This window comes from Anser brachyrhynchus (assembly GCF_964034855.1).
Source record: "Anser brachyrhynchus genome assembly, chromosome: 7".
Lineage (NCBI taxonomy): Eukaryota > Metazoa > Chordata > Aves > Anseriformes > Anatidae > Anser > Anser brachyrhynchus.
In genome coordinates, this window is record NC_137701.1 from 27,318,269 (window position 1) to 27,342,261 (window position 23,993).

Consider the following 23,993-nt stretch of genomic DNA (forward strand, 5'->3'; position numbering starts at 1 on the left):
TTAGCTGGAAATTATATTTTCTATCTTATCCTACCCTAACCTGTAGTTCTGTTTATGCATTTTTTCTATTTGCAAATTAGGTGCCTGTATGAGTCAGTCCTCTGACACTCTGATTGCACACAAGTGAAACACATCACACACTGGAAAACCACATTCAAGACAGAGAATCATATAAAAAATTAAACTGGAAGTGACACTGGAGGTCTGTAGTCACTACTTCTGCTCAGAGCAGGTCTAGCTCCCATGTTAGGGCACATTGTTCATGCCAAAATACCAATTTACTTTGAAAGACAACCGTGACCACATACAGCACAACCCCGGAACACCAGGCTGGTGTGTACGGACGCCCAGCGATGGACAAGTCTCTTCCTAGACACGGGCCACATACCTCTCATGCCATAGTAGGAGAAGCGCTCGCAGAACTCGTTCACCACGATGAAGGCAATGCTCAGGGGGTAGTTGGAACCACAGAGTTTCTGCGGGAAACAAAGCAGAAAGCACCAGGTTTGTGGAAGCTTTCACCCGCAGTGCCTGGGCAGCAGAGAGGAGGCCAGTCCCAAACCCAAGTGCTCACTGCGGCCTATATGGCCTGTGGGATGGACCCCCTCAATCTTCACGGGCGTGAGGAGACCCCACAGCTGTCTTGCTTTGGTCAGGGCTCCCCAGTGAATCAGCCTGACTGGTGTTGGCCCGGTAAGGAAGTTCATGGGGACTCACAGACCACCAGCTAGTGCCCACCACGCTTGCAGCTCCAGCAGAAGAGTCCTACCGCCTCTCTGCTACAATATAAAACCCCACGGAGATGCAAAACCGCCTTCAGATGCCTTTTCTTCCTACACTTCACATGTAGCTACCTCCCGCCCCCCAAAAGCTGCCTCTCCTCGCACCAGGCCTTGCCTCAGCAGCTGACAGACCCCAGGGAGCTGCTCCTTCCCCTGCAACCACTGCCCTCAGTGTCTGCACCCCAGTCTCACCGAACTGTGTCACCATGTTTCCTGAGGCAGAGCATCAGCCACAGCCTCTACTGCATATTCTAAGAATGCCATCGTAGTTATGGATAATTCAATTTATTAATCAAAATTTAAACAAAACAGCTACAGGCTTCTCAAACCTGTCTGAGCCTGGCCACTCTTTCATTGAATCCAACTTTTCTCCAGCTAAAATCAGAAGTTTCTGAGCGAAATACATGGCATTTGGACAGCAGAGTCTTAGCACGACCTTGTGCGGGCCCCCAGCCCTCTTGCTGCCCCCCGGCAGTCGCAGCTAAGCAGCTGGGAGCTGCTGGAAGCTGCTTAACTCCACTGCCTCGCAGCGAGGAGAGCAGGTTTTCAGAGCACTGCCCGACCCTGCCAGTTAGTGGGAGAGACGGGCTGGCCCTGCACGGGGTGAGGGATGAGGTGGGTGTGAGATTAACAGCTGCGTTTTTATCCGTGGTTTTAAACAGCCACGGTGTGGGCCTGTGAAGTGAGATGAACCCTTCATATGCATTTCTGTGCCTCGTGTCAGAAATAATGAATTCCTGTGGTACTTCCCAGAGCCCCAAATGCAAATACAGATAAGAAAAGAGATATGTTTATTTAGGTTAATTCCACCACGAGACCTGAGCTTATCTGGATTTCCCAAGCAATGGCATCGAGGTTACAAGACTAGGTAATGATGCGAGACTATAGAAGAGCCACAGAAGAGAAGATGCTGGCAGTCTGCAAAAAAAACAACACCCCTAACAAAAACCCACTTTCCATTATTTAACCCAGCATCTCTAAAGACAAATATTTTTGTCCTTTTCTGAAATACTTTTCTCTCACTATTTGTGGAATGCTTTTTTATTAAGAAATCCTTGGCCTCTTTGCTTTACTTGAATAAATATGTGATTATCCATTTCATTTATTATTTACGCTGAAACCATCGTGCTCAATACATGGCTTGTAAGACAGAGTGGGCTCCCTTGGAAACTGCACTGGGGCCTCCTGCTTTGAGACCAGCCTAAAAACGGTAGCATATATAAGCTGCAAATGCGCAAACACAGAAACAGACACACACACAGTACCCTTCTCCAACAAGCTCTTCATAATACAGAGGAAAAGCTGTAAGAGGCAAATAATGTTTCCTGTGGGTGCTTGGAGGCATTTTTTGAACTTGGAAGTAAAATGATATACTGGGGATATTTTTCTTTCTCTCTTTCACAGCCCTCGCTATCAGCACTCATGAGATTTAATAACGTTTGATGGAGATGCGTGACTCTACAAACCCAAGGCAGCCAGGTGTCGGGGTCACTGCTGCCTGAGCTCACCGCTCCACACCCGATGCACAAGCCCTGCTGGATTCAGCTCCAACAGGAGAAGGTACAACATGCCTCGCTGTGACCTGCAGCGACAGAAACCCTGGCAGCGGCCCACTTCAGCCACTCCTGCTCTGGGAGAGGCACCTCCTAACGATGAATAGGGGCAAGCAGGGAAAGGAGAGCAGGAGGCAGTGACTTCCCAGCCAAACCTGCCCAAGTGCCTGAGCCAGCACCTTGAGTAATTGCTTACAAGCACAGAGCAAGGGACTTACAAGCAGGGGTACTTCCACCTGGCCTGTATGCCATGAGAGAGCATCGGCACAGGCAGAAGCCCTGGGGTATTCACTTTGCTGTATCACTGACCTGCCTATGGCCTGCCTGGACATCCAAAAGTGGGCGGCCTTCATCCATGACGAGAGCTGGATGCAGTGTGCTGGCTTTCGCAGAGAAGGACCTTGCTCAGCAGAAAGCCCCAGCAAAAGCAAAGAGGCTAAGCCCGGATTCAGGAGCACACGGGTACTGTGCTGTGCTTAGCTAACCGCGGTAAGCCTGGGATCTGCGGGATTATGGAGCTCTTAAGGATACTGTGGAAGTTGATAGTCTGTGTCTTCGAGGGGGGGAAAAAAAAAAAAAGGTCATTTAAAGTGCCAGTGGCAGGCGTTTGTTTTCACCCCTCTCTCCTGCTGGCTCGCTGCAAAAGGGAACTAAGGAGCTGTGGACAGCCAATAGTTACTGTCTGCACACTACTTCACGTTGTGAGCTAAAGGTTTGGCTTGCTAATGACATGACTGACTGCAAGAGCAAGTATTACCACATTGTCCTGCAAACCAAAGCAGGTGCAGAACAAGCCCTTTTCTCCCCCAAATCAATGCAGCGTACACTACTTTAAGGCCAAGCACCCAACCAGAATTAGCCTGAGAATCTACACAAATATCAAAGCTGCAAGGTAAGAAAACAAGGAGCTGAATCTGGCTCTAGCTCACAGCCAAAGCTGTAAACCTGAGGCTCTGGCACAGGCATCAGTGGCCTGTCCTCTGTCCCTGTCCTTCCTTCTGCTGGGCAGAAGCTGGGGACCCTTCCCTGGTGTGTCTCATCAAACTGAGCAAACGTACAGCCCAGTTCCCTCCCTCCCACTCACATCATTCCCCTTCACTTCACTGAAGGAAGTCTTTTCCCACAAGGAAAGGAGCATTTAGGAAAAAGGCAGCAGTGAAAACCCTTACCCTTTTTCCCAAAGATGCAGACAGTTCATTTTTTCCCTTTAAGCTGCCCTTTCTTAACTTAATCAGGTTAGTGCAGGGATTTTTGCCTTGAGTTGCTAATGCTTATTTCAACTCTCTGCAAGAAAGGGTGTTTGTCTCTAGCTAGAGCACAAAAGAGGAAAGAACAGAGAGATCTTGCAATGTTTAGAGCAAGCTGAGCAGAAAGCAAAGAAAAGGAGACCAGCTGTAACACTCACCGGGGATTTTTTCTGAACAGGGAAATCTCCTTTGGGGGGATCATCTCCTGCAGAAATAAAAGTGAACAAAGTTTCCTTGGATTCGTTTCTCTGAAAAGCGTTCATCTCCCCTCTCGCCTTGTCTCCCACCATGCTATGTGGCTGTGGTGAGTTGACTGGGAAGATTTCCAACCTCAGGCATGAAGTTTGATTCAGTTTGAGTTAACCCTAATTGAGCACATTTCTGCAGCCAGGGCCGAAAGGGGAGGGAGATGCCGCTAGGAAAGACAACTGCAGAGTTCAGGAAGAGTCAGGGAGTGCAGCCGAAATCGTTCACAGGTTGGGGCTGTCAGCACTTTGTGGCACAGACCTTCTGTTTGCTTGGCATGCCCCCAGCTATCCTACGTGCATCAGCCCAGCACGGCACTGTATGCTGAACAGATGCGAGCTGCATAAAAATCCCGAGTCCCAGCCACCTCTGGAGCCTGCAGCTTGAGGAGCAAGGCGTGCATCTCCCTCCCAGCGTGGTAACGGCAGGTTTATTCTGCGGGGATCTCGCTCCACTGAAAAGCCACACACCCATCCCAAGTCACGGCCACTGAAACGCTCAAACCCTCGGACGCTGGATGTCACGGACGCCTGCACTGCGATAAATCGTTTCTTCGCTGACCCGGGGCACCTTTCCACACCAGCTCCCCGGAATTACCTTGCCTTCCCCTGGGGGCAGTTTAATCTGATGGCACAGCCAGCACCCCGGAGCAGCCCCAAGCCCCATCTCTACTTCCTATACCCAAAAGGCCACCTCCACCTCTGGGCTCCCTACATGACAAACACCTCCTATGCTTCCTACTCCCGTGCAACCTTGCTTTTCATCTGGGTTACTTCTCAGGTGTCACAAACAGCCTCCAGGGAGCTAGGACTCATTAAACCCATGAGAATGACCCAAAAGCATACCCAAAGCTGGGGGCAGTGCAAGGAACAGGCCTTGAGCACTGTGGTCCTGTCTCCTGCCCGCCAGGCCAGCACGTACGAGTCCTTGCAGCCTAACACCGTGTAGAAGGCAGCAGGAATATTTCTGAGCTGGCTGGGGGTATCTCTTAGCCAAAGTATCTCCAGACAATCCCCAGTAGAGGCCTGCTGTATTCTGCCAAGCGCAGGTGAGCAGGGCAAACACAGCCAAGTTATTAAAGGACTACAACAAAAGCAAGACAGAAAAGGTTTCTCATCCCTTCTGCAGGGCTCCCACGCCGATGCAATGCGATGCCTTAATATTTTCAGCATCCTGCAGCTATATTTTCTGCGTGTGTACGCAGCCCTGTGCTTTACATAAGCTAAAAGATTTCTTTTTAATATTAGCATGAAAAAACACATCAGTCGGTGGGATTAACATGCTACTTGTCAAATACACTACAGAGATGTTTAGGCCATTAGCTGCCAGGAGGTTTTCTCAGACAGAAAGGCAGAAAAGGAATTCAAACGTCTGGAAATAAATGGCAACTCATGCCAAACAGTGAGAACAAGTTAGGGAGAATAAATCTGCAAGCAACTCAGATACAAGTGATTTCAGAATAAAACTCGATAGAAGGAGACCCGTGCGGCTGGGATGAAAATCGGGAAGGAATTGTACCACAGATGGAAATAAGGTGGCATTTCTGAAATGAGTATAAACAAACAGATCAAGCATAGAGTGATAGAGGCTGAAAAGCTAAGGCACAAAATGAATTACTGCTAGCGGGGGACACAAAAGGCAATAAGAAAAGGTGTTAGAAATGCTGTCAATATTGGAGAAAGACGAAGGGAAATGAAAGTCTTATTTAAACTAGAAAACGAGCAAACAAAAGCTCATCCAGAGAAGCCAGAAATGTTGTGCTCTTTTTGTCTGTCGTCGCTTAAAAGAAAACGAAAAAAAAAGAACCAAGATACTTAACACCATTAAAACGAACCAGTTAAACGTGGGTGAAATGGGACAAAAACCACTTAAAGAATATTTGGAAATTCAAAATGTGCTCAAATTTTTACAACCTGATGAATTTCTCCTTCAAGTGCTAGATGCAGTTTTTGAGCCACAAGGCAGGAGAAGCTTCACCACTACCTTTAAAAAGGCAGGTTGGGACAGCCCAGGTATGTTCCTCCATAGCTGGGGAGACACCTGATCAGATAATCCCTTCTATAAGCACCAAAAGGAGAGTAAGGATTACAAAACAGCCATTTTGGATCGGCAAAAGTGCTCTCAAATCAGATTGTTTTATTCTTTGGTGACAGGATCAGTGGTGTAACAGCTACAGCAGCTATGGACGTGATGCATCCTGACTCCAGTGTCGCTAATGTCTCCCAAGGAAAATAGGGTTCAGATGAAATACCCGTACAGCGGGCAACTGGAAAATCCCTCACAGGGTAGCTAGCAGTACTTTTTCATCAGATTAGGAAAGCAGGAAACACAGGTCCTCAGCTTCCCCTGAGCAGAGAGAACATTAGCACTGCCAGCGTGCTGCTCATCTTTGTGTCTGGAAGCAGGATGGGGTGAGCCTGGGGGAGAACAGGCAATTAATTCAAAATGGTGTTGCTAAATGGGAGAGACCACCTCGTGGCTTTGGAATAGTTAAGATGAAATTCAGGAAAGAAAACCATCAAATGCTACCCCTACCTGTTGTCAGGAAAAAAAGGCACAGATATCAACTATTCTCCATTTTCATCAATGATGAGATAAGAAGAATAACTGACAGGCAGATGGATGAGGTGCCCTTCTGAAGTTTGTCCCTCCTGAATTTCTGTGAAAATCATGTTCTAAACAACTTCAACTGGTAAACATGAAAGCAAGGACTGCTTTCTGTGAGCTTTCCTCTTTTCTGAGTTGTCCTTCATGCAAGTGGGCAATCTGCATGATGATTCATGCTTAAATATAATATTCAGCTACCAGATGCCTTGAACAGGCAGAAGTTCCCATGAATACATTATTCTACGACTTTCAGTTCATCATTCAAGTTTTTTCAGATCCCCAAATCCACAGGAGGATAATCTGCATTTTCCCTTTGCATTTACAACGCTTAGATTCTCGCTGCTTCCTGCTGCAGTGCTGTACACATTAATCTGTTTATACTCAACTGATCCGTTCATTTATATCTGCATTCATCTTGTGGTACAATTCCTTCCTGATTTCCAGCTCAGCCACTCTGGTCTCTTTCTAATGAGTCTTACTCTGAATTCACATACACTGGTCACACTTTTATAGTACTTTTACCGTATTTTTGTGTTGTTCCAATCAGAGAAACTTCTCACTGCTGGTACCTTTCTGCCTTCAGTTTCTTCTATGATTAGCAAGAAGAAATCTAAAAAAGCTCTCTCACCAGCTTGGGCTTCCTTTGCAGCTTGCAGCACGCCATCCTTCTCTGCCATGCCTGCTGCTCCGGGCACACTGGAGGCCCCCAGCTCTGCTGTGCCTGAAGATGACCCTCGTTGAACCTCTCGGCGCTCTGTCTTCCTGTTAATGTTTCACTTCCAACAGCAGTCCTTTGGTCACCAATAAAATAGTTAAACTTTCATTTATTTTGGATCTTGAAGTCACACTGAAGTCTCTGTTCATCGCCAGAATGTCCCAGGGAATGCACCTTCATGAATACGGCCTCTAACCATGGCACCTCTTGTGGACGTTCAGAGGCAGTCGCTTTGCACTGTAACTACATTATCTTTCAATAAAGTGATGACTACCTGACGAGAACAGGGACTGGACCTGTGACTAGACAGGACCTACAGCTGGCAATAAAACCAGACAGACTTGTGGGGCTGTACACCAGCTACAGAGCTGGCCCTAACTATGCACATCTGTTAGCAGTTAAGACTGTGAGAAGACCCAAGGTTTCATCACCTTTTGACAGACCGGCTTCAGTTTCTGGTTCTTCTCGTGTCACACAGGAACGCAGACATAACATGGACATGCCGTTCTCCCAGCCCCTTTTTCACCATAGAGCCATGAGACACCTGAAGGAGGATCGACATTTTTTCTGGCCTGCTTCTGTTGTTCATTCCTTTCTGCTTCCCCCCCATAACGTCCTCTAAACTGCTGTGACTTCCTTTCAGAAAGGATCTAAGGCATTTGCCTTGCAGGGGAAAGCCCCAGATATATTCTACAGACAAAGAATTTCACTGTGAGCCATTTCTCCGCGTTAAGCAGTAACGTAGAGTCTCCATCACCACACATCATTGCCCCGAAGCCACCCACATCCTTCTTCCCCTCCTCACTGCACTGAAATCCCAGTCCCACCTGCTTCATGGCTCTGTATCTCTCTTCACCTCCTCAAAATACAAAATATAGTCAAGGCTACAAGCATATGGGCAGTTGCTACTGAACTCTAGAAGAAGACTAGAAAGATGCGCTAGGGAAACACAGACAGACATCCGAACCTTACAGTGAAAGGACACATGCAGCAGTAGCTACTTGCACGTGCAACAGCGAGCGGCCCAAGCTATCTGCAGATCAAATTCCAAAATGAAACAAGAAATAAAGTCCTACGGATGACGAGTCATTTGACAGGGCAACAAGGGATGCACAAGTTGAAGTGAAAGGAAGAACAGCGCAGACAACTCATAAAAGGGTGATGGTAAATTGTGAGCGAAAGGAGGACTGAAGCAAAACTTTAATTATGGCTACAAAAGAGCAGACTATTCATACCAGATATATTAAAGATAGATGGTAAGAAGGATTTAAATCCGGAATGTAGGATGTGTGGCCAGGATCCAGGGAGCATTAGTCATACTATGAGTACCATAGATAAGTACAATCTAGAGGATGGCACAGCTAGCAGCATTAGACTCTGGGCAAGCAGTGTGAAAAACAAGCAGAAAAGAAGAATGAGCATGATAGGCCAGACAATGCAATAGAAAAGAAAAGATGGAAAGAGAATAGTTGCTAGGAAGAATAAAAAGCTTTTCTTGGTAATGCTTGTGACTTCTGTTAGAAGATTAGGGGGCGGAAAACACATCTGGAAGCAGCTTTTCTTTCCAAAGGACTTTTTATAAGACTGTTATAGCATGAAAAAAAATAGGATATTTCTCTTTATTTGGAGGGAATGTTCAAGCAAAACACAGAATATAGAGCTGATCAGATGAGGAGAAGAAGAGAAAAAGGAGAAGAGAAGAAGAAAACCCAGCACAAAGTACAACGACAAATGTAAACTACATTCTAGGCTCTTAGGATGGGAGCATCACAAAAATCATCGCAAAAATTAGACTCCAGAATTAAACTTGCAGTCCTTTGGAACAAACCACTGATTAAAAATAAGTAAATACTCTAGTATTTGGTATACAGTAAGTATAAAGCAAGGAAAGCTACATATTGCATAGAAAACCAGGAATAATTTAACTATTCGGGCTGTCAGTAAGGAGAGCTGGGGCTGAGCGACCTCTTGTATTCCTTTCCAACTGCTTCCCCCCAAGGTTCCGAGCTGTACTTGATGCCTTGCGATAAGGTACTGTGTCCTGCCTCAGAGCCGACTGGTAGCACTGGTTTCAGCAGATTCAAGACAAAGAAAAATGGACATCGAGGTGCCCCAGGCAATCTGGACCCAAGGGCACATGTCTGATCCCTGGGATGTTTGTATTTTCTGTCCTTCATGTCCCCTTTAGCGATTTAAAGAATGCAAGTCACTTCTTAGAGACAGCCCCTGATTAAAACACACCCAGTTTTACTGTTCACACAGGTATGTAAAGTCAGCAACAGTGTCCTCTGGGGGAAAAAAAAAAAAAAAGAAAAAGAAAAAAAAAAAAGAAAGTGTAAAAGGCAATGTGAGCTCAGCTTCTAACCCCCTACTCAGTGCTGTTTGACTCCTGAGGGTGTAAGTGCCAAACTCTGAATGTCTTTTTTATGCCCCTAACAAAGAAGGTGGGCTCGTCTCTCACACACCCAACACCACAGCTGCCTGGCTTGGGCATGACTCAGGCTCTTTGTTCAAAACCTCTGAATAACAGAGATAGCCTGGAAAGAGAAAAATCTAAAGGTTTGCCCAGTCCACTTGCCTGGGGCTGGATCGTCCCCTTCACAGAGCAATGAGGTGGGAGGTCCCTGCAGCTGGAAGAAGGATGGCTGTGGTGTGGCAGGACTTCGGAAAGGCACCCGAGGGCTGTTTGGTGAACATTTTCTCTCTGGTGGTGTCATAAGCAGGTTCTTACAGTGTTGTTCAGCAGCAGGTGTCAGGGCATTTCACTGAGCAGGTATCAGTATCTGCACTTCAGAGATGAGCAAAAGAGGGAAAAATTGTCCTGATGAAGGCAGCCTCCACTGAAACCTCGTGCGTGCCAGCTCAGCAGTCTGTCCATCAAGCTGCCCTCCCCACCTTCAGTGTTATCATAGGAAAGAAAAAACAGATGCTGATTTATTCTGCCACAGGCTCAGAGAGGAAAAACAGCTACTGAGGAAGATACTGCAGCCTGCAGCAGCTTCAGGTCTGAAGGAATGCTAAAGGACAGTTGCATCCAGTGTCTCAGTCACCTCTGGGGTGCATTGCCCTCCTCTCTGTGCTCGCTTCCAGCCTCTGGGATGGATACTGCTGTGGGAAGTTCCCGTTTCACACTGACCCCTCAGCTGGCCAGCAGCTCTTTCCTGGTGGCGAGTCCCACACCCGCTCCCATCCAGCTCTGCCGTAGAAAGCTGCTTTTACTCACCGCTAGCCTCTCCTTCAGCCAGGGGCAGCTGGTAGTGAGAAATGCTGGAGTCCTGCAAGCAGTCGGTTCCTCGCAGCCCGCTCGCAGGGACGCCCAGCACCGGGGGTCTGTCGGACAGCGGAGGAGGGTGCACGGCTGCTGGATGGGGCAGCAGGGTTCAGTTCTGACTCTGCTATTCATCAAGCACCATGAGCAAATCTCACAGGTTTCCTAGCCTTAACCCCACTGGACATGAAACAAGAGACGAGCAGAACTAATCTTCCATACATCTGGGGTGAACAGTTTCATTTATTAATCTGGCTACAGAACTGGGAGAATCTCAGGGCAAGCATTAATTGTAGCCTTTTCTTTCTATTTTTTTTTCTCCATGCGTCCACAATAAACAGCCTGATTGTTTTTTCTTTGCAAGCTTCTCTGTGTCAGGAGAGGTAATGCACTGCACAATTTCAAATCTCTGCCATCACGCAGAGGCTATTCTCACCATACCTCGGGACAGCTGATTTTTTTTGACTAAAGCTTAAGTTGGATTGTTGTTGTGTAACCAGTGTTTCATTAGGGCAAGCTGCCAAGGCCAGGGAACATGTAAATCCCTAAAATATCTCTGTCCTAATAAAAAAAAATGCCGATCTAATCCAGAGAGATCTCAGCTCTACAGCAGTGACCCCTCCCAGACGCAAGCACAGATATGATACAGCCCTCTGCGTTCTAGGGACTGGCATTTCTACTGAGATTTTAATCAGATCCTGCTGGACCAGCTCCCTCCGTTGCCACACCAAGGGCCACGCAGGTCAGGGGCTCATCCAAGATTCATTAACTCTGGTTCCCTGCATTTTCCTAATGAGCTGGCAGTGCCATCCATTCTTTTCAGCCTCCCCCCGCAGTGACCACAGGGACCAGTTTGCTCAGATGGGCAGTGTTAGCGGCTCTCAGCAGCTCCACAGGTTTTCCCTCTATCAGGTCCCTGAGGGAGAGGCAAAAAAAATAGACAGAGACCCCTTTAAAATAAAAAGTTGGGTCTCCAACTTTTGGGTCTCCACATATTCTGACAGTTTGTAGCCCAGTTTGTAGCCCCATCTGCATCTGACCAGAGCAAAACCTGCCTGGCAGAGCTTTTACCAGTTCTAACACGTGCTATCTCCTTAAACCTATTTTCCTGGAGAAAGCAGCTGCCTGGCAAACAGGGAGCAAAAGCAAGATGGAAATTGTACACATGGGCTGCAGGCAGCATCAGCATGTGCCAGCTGCAGCTGTTGCCAGATGACGGGAAAGATGTGCCTGTTCGGGTGAGTTAATGCACCCACTGCAGCCTCAGCCCTGGAGCCTGACAAGGGACGGTGGTGTTTCCACCGCAGCAGTGGTGCTGGGGACGTGCTGGTACAGGCTGTCCACCACCCCTTACACCTCCTGTGCCTGTAGCTGATGCCTTTGCTGTTCAGTATTCAGCTTCGGATGTCTCCAAGTGCTTCTGCACAGCCCTTGGTAAACAGAGGAGACCACGCTGGTACTTAGTGACAGAGAAATCCATTAGTACCAACGTTTATTAGCTTTAATAAACCCGTGCTGAAAAAAGCAGTCACCCTTCACGTGACCTTCGGCTATGCCCAGACTACACGATAAGACCTGGCCACGCCGGCCCTACGGCACGCAGAGGGCCACTCACGGGGTATACATTCAATTGACTTCAGAAACCTTTGAGTGCTTGGCAACTTGCAAGAAGTGGTTTGTTTATAGAAATAGTCGCTCTCAGAAGCGAAGTGTACATGGCACTTTTTCCTCGTCTCTCATTCAGTTTTACATCTAACAATCAATCACCAAACAGACTCAACATGGAACGCCTTAGCATTGTATTCAGCTAGAAATATTTCTTTGCTGTATAAGCTCAGATTAATATTCATTCGCTCCGAGATAAAGACGCCTAGAAATAATTTGAGGCAATAGAACCAGTTTTCAGCATTCCTGACGCTTCCCATTGTTAACAAACAGACGATCTAATAACAGTAAAGTCGGAGGAATAATTCCTCTCTTATACCAAATCTGATTGACTAGACATGACAGATGGTGTTTTTATTACTTTCTGTCTTTATGCCATTCCAAAAGAGGTCTCATCTAATGCAGCCCAGGCTGTGTTTTCAGTCTTAACCTCTCAGATAAGCAAACCCTGTTTCATCAGGTTAATGGATCCTTACTTGATTCAGGAAGGCAATTTTCCTTAAAGTTATTCTAATCAAGTGCTCAGAGCCCAAATTGTGCTGGCTGATTGACTGCCAGCAACAGTTAAATCTTTCAACTAAAGACCAGAGTTATTTTCAAAGAGGAAAAACAACTTATTATTATTATTACAGAACCAATGCTATCCTGTATTCAGTGACTTCTCAAACGCCAGCTTCTACTGCAATCACAAAATTAAAGATAAAAGCCAAGTTAATACAGCTCCCCTCTCAGTTGTTTTATTAAATAACAGACGGGAAAGGAAAATTAGAGAGATAAATGGCCTGCTGTCTATTGATACCCCTCAATTAACTGCCCCTGAGGTGATAGCATCTGACCCTAATCAGCACAAAGAGGCTCACTCCAGCCTGTCTTCCTGCATCAGCCCCCAAACTGAGGGCTGCGAGGGCGAGTGACTGACCCAACAGGCTAGGAAGGAATGACGCACGACCATCCACCCTCTCAGAGAAAAGCCCTGAAGGAAAACAAACACCCTGAGGCCCTTCAGGAGTGGACTTCCACCTCCAGAAAATCTGACTCCCGGGAGCTTCGGCCAGCACGGCTGGAGATGGCAGGCCAAGCAGGGAGCTACTTGACACAGGAAATTTTTCTTCACCATTTTCTGAGCAGCTGAGCGTTGTCCTAGCAGCTCTGCTGAAGTTATTGATGCCTCAAATGAAATGATCATTCTCAATGATTTTTATCTACCAGCCACCAGATTTTTAGGGTTTAGTCAAGCAGAGGATTATGTTGTAATTTCAAGGCAGGCATCTTTAAAACGGTGATTATTCTGCAGAAACGATAAAAACGCTGGAGAATACATTAACTCTTTCCTTCCTCAGAAGGGCTTAAAAGGCAAGGAGAGGTTGTAATACAATGGGAAACCTATAGATCTATATTCTCCCCCTTTCTGTTACAAATCAGTCCTCTAAACAGGGGCTGGTTGTGATCGTAAGCATGCACATACACACACCAAAGGAGAAGAAAAAAAAAAAAACAGCAAGGGCGTCAGCATCCCCTGCCTACTGAGAGCTCCCAGGATTTGCAGTCAAGTACAGCAAGCACAACCAGGAGGGCAGCATGGCCATCAGAAGCAGCAAGAGAGCCAGCAGCTCTCCCAGTGTTGGAATCATCGCCCTGCAGGTCTGTGCCTCACACAAACCTGAGACAAAACCGCTGCCCCCTGTGCCAGAGGGCTGGCACCTGAGGAGCATCCACCAAATCCAACCCCCAGCAGCCTCCCACCATCGCCACCCAGCTACAGCTCAGCTGGGTCCAGAGATCATCTCTCTAAATAATTACCCCCCTGCTTGCTGAAGACCCAGACTTCACTAATTCACGCTCCTCCTCATCTCATGCTTGTTTCCATAGCTAGTTCTGTTACTCTGTAGATATTTTACCTTGTGTTTTTAAAATGTCTTTAATATATAAGGGGGTATGAAAGGTTTTATCCATGTCTTGAAGCAGTGGCTGCAACAAACTTTCTGCTTAGCTTAGGCTGGGATTTAGATGCATGGGAGGAAACCAGGCACAAACGGGCATTTCAAAGCCAAGCAGGGGACGGTCTCACAGGACTTCCATCACTGTGATAACAGAAATCAGACCAGTCATTCTACCATACTGGGGAACTCACTTTAAAGCAAAACTTCCTTTTTTTATTTTTATTATTATTTTTTAAGGCTTCTGGCTTCCTCTGGGTTGGAAAGGGAACATGGTCTGCTCTTGGCTTCGATGCCAAAAGAGAAAGGCGTGGTTGAATCAGAGGTCCCCAAATCCCAAACCGAAGTCGGTGAATGGCTGGGCTCAGCCTCAAGGATTAAAAGTTCCCAAGCTTTCTCAGATGATCTTCTTGTGTAGCCCGTCACATGTGAAACACACATCACACGCCAGCAGAGGCAGCCTTTTGAAGCAGCGTTCTCCTCAAATATCACAGAGTTGATTACGGACACCTTTGGGCTCAGAGCAAGCACCACTAGAAATTGTTCCGACAGGGATAAACACAAATGCATAACGTCAAAAACGCTACTGTGTAGACAGCCTCCAGGAACAGCCCTGAAACTGTGCTCCCAGTTAAACAATCCCAAAAGATGGGGATTCCCAGAAGAAGGAAATCCATCCCTGTTAACTGCTGCTGGGAAACAAGGCATCTGAGCTGCAGGAGGAGAAGATGAGCTTGATTTTTACCAAGTCTCATTTACTGCATTTTTTTTTTTAAATGACCAGTGTACAGTGTCCCTGAGCCTGACCCAAAACCCTATAACTTGGGCCTGTGGACATAAGCAAGATTCACCCCAGTCCAGCTGCCAGCACATGGGAAAAGCCAATTCCAGCCGCCTTGGAGAGAACTGCAAAGAGGCTCTGCAGCTCTAGGATAAGCTGCCCCAGGAGGTTTCTCATTGCCTTTATTGAGTGTTGGGTCAGGTCTCACGCACAGAAGTGTCTGTGATCAATGAACCCATGATTCGCTAGTTCTGCCCAAGGGCTTATTCACAGTTAATCCAAACCAACTTGATTCATGAAACTGGCTGGAAATCTCATCAGAACAGGCTTTGCAGAGAGATTTTTGGCACTTTTGCTTCCAGCACTGGCTGAAAATAGAGCAGAAAGAGACTCCAGCCTCCTCTGAGTTATTTTGTCAGATCTGGAGATGAGTGATTAATTTACAATAAATAGTAATAGCTTGTTCATTTTCTGCCTTTTGCTTTTTTTTTTTTTTTACCCTACAAACAGCACATTTTTTTCCCCTTAGGTTTATTTGTTTTTCAAAACTATACATAATGTAATTTCTGCAAACAATTTCAGGTAGTTTGGCAGCATTAGCAATATAAGCAGGCATGACGGGACAGATAGGTTACAACATACACTTCAGAGCCTGTCATCTGGATGAGTATACATCTCAGAAACAGGCTCACAGTGCAGATTGGCACAACTCTTATTCTCAAGCCCTTACACGGGTATTTTGGGCTATTGCCTCCAAGCAGCCCACTCCCACAAATATTCCTCATACGACGTCCATCTGCTGAAGCACTCCTCAGCCAGGGAACGTGGAAAGGACAGAACACAATCAAAGCACGTTACTTACCGAAATATCTGCGGCAAGTCTCAAAGAAACGTGTTGGTGGAGTGTCCCTAGATGGAGGGATTTCCATGATGGGAGTGGTAAAGCAGCCCAAGACAAAAAACTGAGCGCTACAAACTGTTTAAACTTCAGAATGTGTCTGAGGTAAATGCAGGGAACAAATACAAGGTTGTTTCTTCTTGTATCCACAGCAGCACTCATATACCACGCTGACATGCAGAGAACAAATGGCAAAACAGGCTGTTGGCCCCACAGTAACATTGTTCTGTTTGTCGTCCCTGAAGGCTTTCAATTAATCTTCATCTGTGGGTTTGGCCAGAGAAATGTACTGGTGAGTCTCCCCACTCTGATTTCTGTATGCAAACTTAAAGCTTCTTGAGAATTCATTAACTTTTTAATTCTTTCATTTTCTTTGGAGGGGTCTTCTGTATGTGCTGTATGGCTCGCTGCCTTTGTAAGAGTGGAGTTATTGATAGCTTCTCTTTCCCACTTGCATGTGCTCCAGAGCAGGGATCCTGTAGAAATGGGTGGTCCTTCAGCGAGGAAAACAGAATCGCGTTGGAGCTATCCTTGCCAGACCTGGTCTCTCTGAGCGCTAAAGCATCCTCCTTTTTTCACAGTTCCCTGCTGGAGAATCAAAAGCACCAAGAGCTGGCTGCGTCAAGCCAACTTACCAAAGGTGATCAGCGATCAGAATTGGTGCCATATGCTTTCAAGAGTTCAGATTCAGCTTAATTGCTAAAATCAGATTTAGGCTTTGGTGAAAGGCAAGGAGGAGGGAGACTTGCTGTACTGACTACTCAGCCTCTGTGAGAAGCTGGTCCTCCTGTGCGTACCAAACACTTCAGAGGCTGTTAAAACTCCACTTTCCGTGCATACAAGAATCACTTTGCCACTGGAGTGCAGCTTGCATTGCCGTAGGAGCAAGCCAGGCAGGTAGAGATGTATTCCCAAGGCAAAATAACCTGGGGTCTTTAATTACCCAAGTGAGAAAAGAGGATTTCACTTTTTCCAGCCTTGCCTTCATAATCCACTGTAAAACTGAAATTTCCTGCTCTGGAGAGTTGGTACTCTGCAGAAGGACAGAGCCTGACCCAGCTGGCCACCCAGCCAGGCACCCCTCTGCCCCCTTCCCACAGCCCCCGAGCATCCCAAAGGCTCCAGCAGCTCCCTCCCAGTTCAGGCCCAGGGCTCCAGTTCAGGCAGCTATTTCAGCCCTGATGCTCAGGCTGCTAAACCACCTGCGGTGTGTTAGTTACGAAATAAGGCTGATTGACAAACAGTGTACTATCACTTGAGAGGAGATAAACCAGACGTTCAAGCTGCTTGTGGGAGAACAACTCAGAAGATGTGATAAGGTGCCATTGGGTCCCTCGAGATTAAGAGCCCGGCTCTCCTCTCACCTGTTTTGGTGAGAAGCAGAAGGGGCTGCGTTGTCCATGGAGCTGAACCTGCAGTTAAAGGGTTTGACTGGAAGAATCTCCTCCTTGGGTGTTGGCAGGACTACAGCAAAGGGAGGACATCTGGGCCCCCAGACCTTGGGGTCCCCAGGGTGCCCAGGGAGCACCGTCTCGTTTCCACGCTGCTGGAACAGCGTGCTCTGCTCCTGGCAGGGAATCCCAGACTTCTGGGGTTTTCTGCATACCTGCACAGGGCCAAGCTATGTGAGCTGTCCTTCAGAGCCTGTTAGCTAGCAGCAAAGCCACATGCACTGGGGCGTGGGGACAGCAGAGAGAGAAGGTGAGGTACATGAGGGCAGGAATTACGCACTGATGGCTGTAGGGTCACCGAAGAGAGGAAGGAAGGGAAGCGATACGACACGAGGGGTGCTCAATTTGCCATAAAAATGATAGCTAGAAATATAAAAGGCTTTATAAAATATTCATGTGCCTCAGAGTTCATGCAGAGGAAGAAATCTATAAAGGTAAACATGCCCCAAGCAAAGAGCATCCCAGAAATGCTGAGGCAGTTCTTGTGCCCAGTGCCCCCAGCACATTAACACGTCAGAAAGTGAAAACAGGGCCGGACAATACTTCAGTTTATAAAAAGGTCAAGGCTATTTTCAGCCAGCTGCACTTGGCATGCAGAGCATGCTAGCTTATCACCTCTCTTTGCCCCTAACGCTCTATCCCTACGGGATTTTGGAACTGCTGATCTGACCACAGTCAGTAAAAGTAAATATATCTGTATTTTTGGAAAGGGTTCCGTAAGAAACTTGCAGTGTGCACGTCCAGAATAAACAGGAGACAGTAGAAAAGTTGGCTGTAGTGGTTGCCGCACAGAAATAACCCTGGGGGTTAACCCTGGGGAAGAATCACAGAGGGCAACCGAGGAAGGGAAAAATAACCGAGGCTGAAGAGAGGAGACCTGGCTGAGACGCTGCGGTGGAGTGAGGGCAGGACGAGCTGCAAGCTTGTGCGATGAGCGATGCTGAGGACACTGCCTCCTGACTTTGTAGGAGGCAGCACCGCTGCCAGATACTCTCACATTTCTCTCTCGTACTCCAGTGCTGCACACAGCCAGGGAGACGAGCAGGAACCAGCTCATCCAGCCGGTCTCTGTGCCGGTGAAACAACGGGGATTCAGTGGGGAAAGCTGCAGCCCAGGCACACACGCCTTCCCCTAAGACCTCCCTTCGCCGAGGGGAGATGGATTGTTACTTACAAAACCAGAACGTTTCGGCTGCAAAATGAACTCAGGGAGTCAACAGCTGCTGGAGCAAACAGCCTATTTCGTGAGAATTTAGCAGGGGAATAATTTAATGGAGCTCAGATAAAAGGCAGTCACCTGGAACTCAGATTTAGAAGAAATTGCTTTTTTTCTGAATTACTGGTTTGGAGGTTAAATAAGGAATATTCATCTGCACTTTTTTCGCACACTTCCCCTGATCAGTGCACTAATGAACTCCAAACCATCCGGGGAAATGATTTCGGTCCCTCCCCCCACCTCTCAAGGAACAAGTTCTTTATTAAAAACTAATGATTGATTCCCTTTCTCAAGATTAGCAACTGCAAGTTTGGGGGCAAATTCAACCCTGGAACAAACAAGAGCAATTCCCTCTGCGCTGATTAGGAGTTCATCCTTCTCTAAAAAATCCCAAAGGCTTCTTAAATTAACTGTCTTGATTAAAGACGGGTTTAGCTTTAATTGGGTAATTGCTGAGGTCTGTTATCATTGGTTATGGCAGAGATTTCCTCTGCTGTATCTGGGCCAGACAGGGGTGCTTCCTTTGCACCTCGGTTCGACCCTCCTCAGGCTGAGCTGTTCAAAGTTACAGGCATCATATATCATCAAAACACATATTCATATATGTACACATCCTGATATTTTAATATGCCAGCCTCAGAGAAGGCATCGTCCTGCTCACTCGCACTTGTGCTTCAGCACCAGGCTGAAGTCGTGACATGGCATATGGGGCCGCAGAAAGGCAAGAGGAGGCTCCAGGGCATGGATCCACAGATACAGCCGTGAAACTCCCCTGATTTCAGTGAATTACCACCAAAGAGACAGTTCTGCATGCTAGGGACACGGAGCTGGAGTAAAGGCTGGTTAAAAACCAATATGGTCTGCAAGGAATTAATAGATTTTCTCTGGTGCTGAGCCACTGGGTGGCTCATACCCCTTGTGTCTCACATTATTAGTGAAGTAGCTACAAGACCAAGTACGAGGGGAGACTGGGCTGGTGGTAAATCTCAAGAACATACATTTTCTTAAAGGCCTTTATAGGGATTTGGAGCCAATTGCCAGTGAATGAGCAGTTAATGTCTCTGCTTGTAGTCAGGACTGTAAAACATGTGGATGCACATCTCTGTTCATTTGGTGTCTCACTATCAAATAATTTCTAGGTGCTTTATGAGGCTTCTTACTGTGATTACCTGACTCAGTCCAAAGACAGAATTGCCAGTGTTTAAAACTAGAAGCTAGGACAAACTCTTTCTGGGGTTAATTTTATGTCCATTGGTGACCTCTTTGCCTCCTCTTAGCATTCTAGAGATAAACTCCCTGACTTTACAGCTCTGCAAAGGCCCTTTCTAATTGAATCAAGCAGATTTAGATTACATTGACTGATTTTTTAAGCAGGAAGTAGGTATTTGCTTAGACCAGTGAAAACTGTGGGTTTGCAGGGGAAAGGAATTGAGAAGATTGTCGCCAGGTAAGAAAAGAGAGAGATAAAAGTTTCAAAATTATTCAGACATGCCATTTCAGAGCTTTTAGCTGAGTTATAGTTAAAAAAAAAATCTCCAAACCCATACTAAAAGGTCACAGCTGAAATAAAACATCAAAAACATTTTGAGTGACTCAAGACATGTCTTTTAGTATTTCAAAATGCAGACAGTTTGTTCTGCTGCAGGACAGGAAGATTTTCTAAATCTCAGACATTCCGGTGAGGTAGAAATGTGCATCTCTGAGCCTCCAAGACCATTACATTCCCAAGTCTTCTAAAGTCAGAGAGAACTGCAATGTCAATGCTCTTTCTTGCCATGTCTCCACCTCGCTAACGGTGCACTGGCGCGGACAAAGCACGTGCATTGAGGCAGGCTGTTCCCAGTAAGCGACAGTGCAGGTTTGCATGGCCCCAGCTGCCTCTTCAGTAGCCATGGCTCATTTACCAGCCAGAGGCCGAGCTCTGGGGTTGTGTTTGTAGTTAGGGAAGGGCAGAGCAAGAAGGACGGCTGCTTGCACAGGGTAGGGGAGACCTGCTGCCTGCACGAACCAGATCTGCCCCACATATCGACCTCCATCCAGCCCTCCCCTCCTGGGGCAGACACTCAGAGGTAGCTCAGCTGTGTGCAGGCTGCCAGAGAAAACGTCTCCGCCTAGGGAGCAGCCACCACTGAAACTGAAGCTACAAGGAGTCAAAAATTGTCTTATGTGACACCATGACTGTCAGACACTGTGGATCCAGATGCACTGAAATGGTGAATAAGTCTGACTCGGTCTAGCTCAAAAGCAACCGTGTCAGGGCAGAGCCACAGCTTACAGTGACTAAATCCTACTCCATGGTCATGCTGCTGGAGTACTCAGCCCCTCGCTCAGGGTGGAGATGTGCCAGATGCTGGGTCAGCCCCATTCATGCAGAACAGATGATGTTGGCCACGCCAAGGAAAGCTGTGCCTGCTTTGCAAAACTATGAAAGATGCGTTGGGTAGTTGCCTGAGGCAGTTGATATTGATGTGCAAGCCAGAAAAAGGGCAGCAGCTCTGCCCAAATGGCAGGATAGCCAAACACAGCTTAGAGCGCCCAGCGAGCAGTTCCTCTCCTCCAGCAGAGGCTGGACAGATGGCCTGGAGAGCAGAAGGTCTGCATCACTTACTGCGGGACAAGTCACAAAGTGCTTTCTTAGTCAAAAGAGTCATTGAAGGCAAGAGGCTCCCTGCCTGCTTCCAGGCCAAGCAAAGAGCTTTGGGACCACAGGCTTGGACTGTGCAGCTGTATCTGGCCAGTGAAAGCAGGCCACGCACATGGTAGCTCCTGCTCTGCTGTATTTTTGGCCCATGCCCCATCCTGGCAGGCAACCAGGATGAAGGTAATTTGACATGCGATGAACCAAGGCAAGACAGAAACACAAAGCCAAAACCAAGACAAAGGGTCGGCTCACAGAGAGCGCCAGAGCTGACCACGTGCCTCAAAAAAAGGAGAGGATATGAAAGATCACTGCTAGCTCGGGGATTTTCCTGAAATAAATGTTCTTTGGCTTCAGGGCACACAACAGAAGTTCACTTCATTGAAACTTCTGTTTCCAGCGTGCACTTGGAGAGTGCTTGTCCACAAAGGCACTCCAGAACCATTGTGATGGGCCACTGTCAGCTGATTTGGGTGGGTTTGCCTCTGTTCTTCAACGTGTGGAAGGCCACGGATCACAGACCCTCCATCCCTGCTCCTTTCCATCAGCTGAGGAAGTCTCCACACCCGTTCTAGCCTTGACAGAGGTAATCAGCATTGGATTTTCCCCCGGTATCAAAATACAATTGCACTGCCATCCAGCAGCTCTCCGGCAGCCCACCTCAAATGAGCTACTGATTGCACCTGAGTCCCTAAGGAGAACGCAAGCAGGTATCAGAGCCAGCCCCATCCATCAGTATCTGCAGAGAAGAAGACTAGAGAGCCCCTGGAGACACATCTCTCTAGGACAAAGCAAGCCATGCTCCTATACCCATCCTACCATTGCTAAGTGAGCCAAATTGACTAAGCAACTTAGGAAGGTGCAGCCTGCTCCTGTCCATGGCAATGGGTTGTTCTGCAAACTGGAGCAGGCGTGAGGAACCAGGACATGCCTCAGCCCATCCCCACTGGCTGCAGAGGAGGTTCTTCCTGCCTAGGGTCTGAACTTACATTGCTAACAACTGTTAAAGAGGAATCTGCCAGGCTGGCAAACATGCAATACTTGACATACAAATTGTCTGAGACATCGAGATATCATCGCATAGCCATCTCTTGACATACTGGCATAGCCCTTCAGGCCAAGGACCAGTCAACCTCAAATGACTTTTTCTCAAACAGTTACTCATTAAAAAAAAAAAAAAAAAAAAAGAAAGAAAGGGAGAAAGACCAGAGGTGGAAAGGAAGGTGATTTGAAAGATCACAGAAGGGAAAACACAGGACAGTGGTTCCTATTGGAGACAGGTCAGCTCAGGACCGCAGCTCCCAGCATTTCCCACCACCCAGCCAGGCACGCAGAACAGCTGTCCCGTCAGGTGGGAGCAACACACTGCACGTAGCATCCAAACCGATTCACGGGTGGTCTGGTTTTGGAAGGGGACTATTCAGCCATTTGAGGAGCAGAAAGGTTCATTACTATGTCTCTTTAGCTGTTCTGCTAAACGGGTTCTCCTGGGAGCCAACAGGAACTGCACTCCTGACACAAGTAAAGTGGTGGTCCCCAGATCAACCACAAGCACAAAACCAAACTATTGTTTCCAGAAGAGGCACACGGGGCATCCTGTGACTGACCTGGGCTCCTTTGGCCTGACCTAGAAAACAGGAAAACCAAAAGCTCCACCTTTGAAAGCTGTTTAAGTGTGAGCTGCTCCCACGTTGCTCGTCTGAGCCAGTGCAGGTCAGGAACAGAGTCATCTGGAGCAACAAGCTTTTCTGTGCCACCAGCGCTCTTGTAGTTGTACCACAGCAAGATCTTGGTGATTTCTTTCAACTTTTTAAAGCAACACTATGATTTCTGGTACTACTTAACCCAGAGCTTACCAGAGTTGCTCTTCTCTCTGCACAGTATGTTTGTCACTGCATTACAGAAAGGTTACTCCACATACGCAGCCGCAGTGCCTCGCACCACAGAAATTCTTCCCCACCATTCTGTCTCTCCCCTCCCCAAGTCCCCAGCACACATCCATACGGAAAACACCCTGCTACACTTCAAACACCACCCTAGCCAAGCCTTTCTTTTTCAGCTGCCTGACTGCCAGCCCCAGCATAGCAGGGCTGCCCATTTGCAGAACTCAGCACTCCAATCCACTGACCTTTAACACAATGTATGGGATTGACTGTTTCTTAACACCACTGCCTATTTTAAGTAATTTTCTAGAAATTCAGTTCATTCTTCTGCTTGCCTAAGGAGATATAAAAATTTACACCTATTGTAAAAGCATGAATAAAAGCTGATTGCAGAAAGTAAAGACAATAATGTGCTCATAATACTAACTAGCTCACTTGCACTGCCTTTCTGTTTAAAGGAAGATTTGTCTTATCATCAACAGGGTGTTGATTTAGATTGCCGCTAAAATTACCACTGTAAAAGCAGAGCCACTTTTATTGCATTAGTATAGAGAACAGTTATGTACAGTCTTGACTTTTATGCCTGTTGCCAGTGGTGATCAGTCTGTTAATTATTAAGCCAAACAGGTTCTGCAGCGAGAGATGACATATTTAATGCACTTGGGATATTTTTTTTGAAGAGGTTAACATTTACAAAATAAATAAGAAAAAAAATCAACAAAACCTTTTTAAAGTAGAAATGAGCTAAGCTGATAACAGAATCAGGTAGAGAAAGCGAAGTGTTTGAGACAGCAAAGCAAGGAGGGCAATGCTCCAGTACTTAAAAGACTCACATTTAGTTTCCAGCTCCGTACAGACTTTTGGTGTAACTGCAGCTAGTCCTTCAGGCTTGGCAACTGATTTCTGTACTGATATAGTGCAATTTGGCCAAATATAAAAGAGAGAAAGAACTACACTCCCTACTAAAATGCAGTCACCTTCAATGGTAGCCACATCCATTTTGATTTCTCTTTACACAGCTCTCTCATGACCTGATGATACTTGAGCTGCAGGTCAGTTTTCTTCAGTAGCCACGTTGCCCAACCCCTTGCTCACGTATTTCTAAT

The 23,993-nt window shown here is 46.9% G+C and overlaps 1 protein-coding gene across 12 annotated transcripts in view; it reads right to left on the reverse strand.

Annotated features, from left to right (window-relative positions):
* SLC15A2 (solute carrier family 15 member 2) overlaps positions 1-23,993 on the reverse strand; it is a 77,017-nt gene that overhangs the window by 35,006 nt on the left and 18,018 nt on the right. For 4 of the 12 annotated variants that reach the window (XM_080601348.1, XM_080601344.1, XM_080601340.1 and 1 more), the window contains exons 2-3: positions 3,741-3,787; positions 389-476 (exon numbers count right to left, since the gene is read on the reverse strand). In XM_080601348.1, coding sequence (XP_080457474.1) covers positions 389-476; positions 3,741-3,787 — 135 coding nt within the window. Of the gene's footprint in view, positions 1-388; positions 477-2,644; positions 3,428-3,740; positions 4,558-7,063; positions 7,217-7,581; positions 8,017-15,663; positions 18,725-23,720; positions 23,861-23,993 lie in introns of those variants that run through there. The other 8 variants (XM_080601341.1, XM_080601349.1, XM_080601347.1 and 5 more) reach the window with 8 other exon arrangements.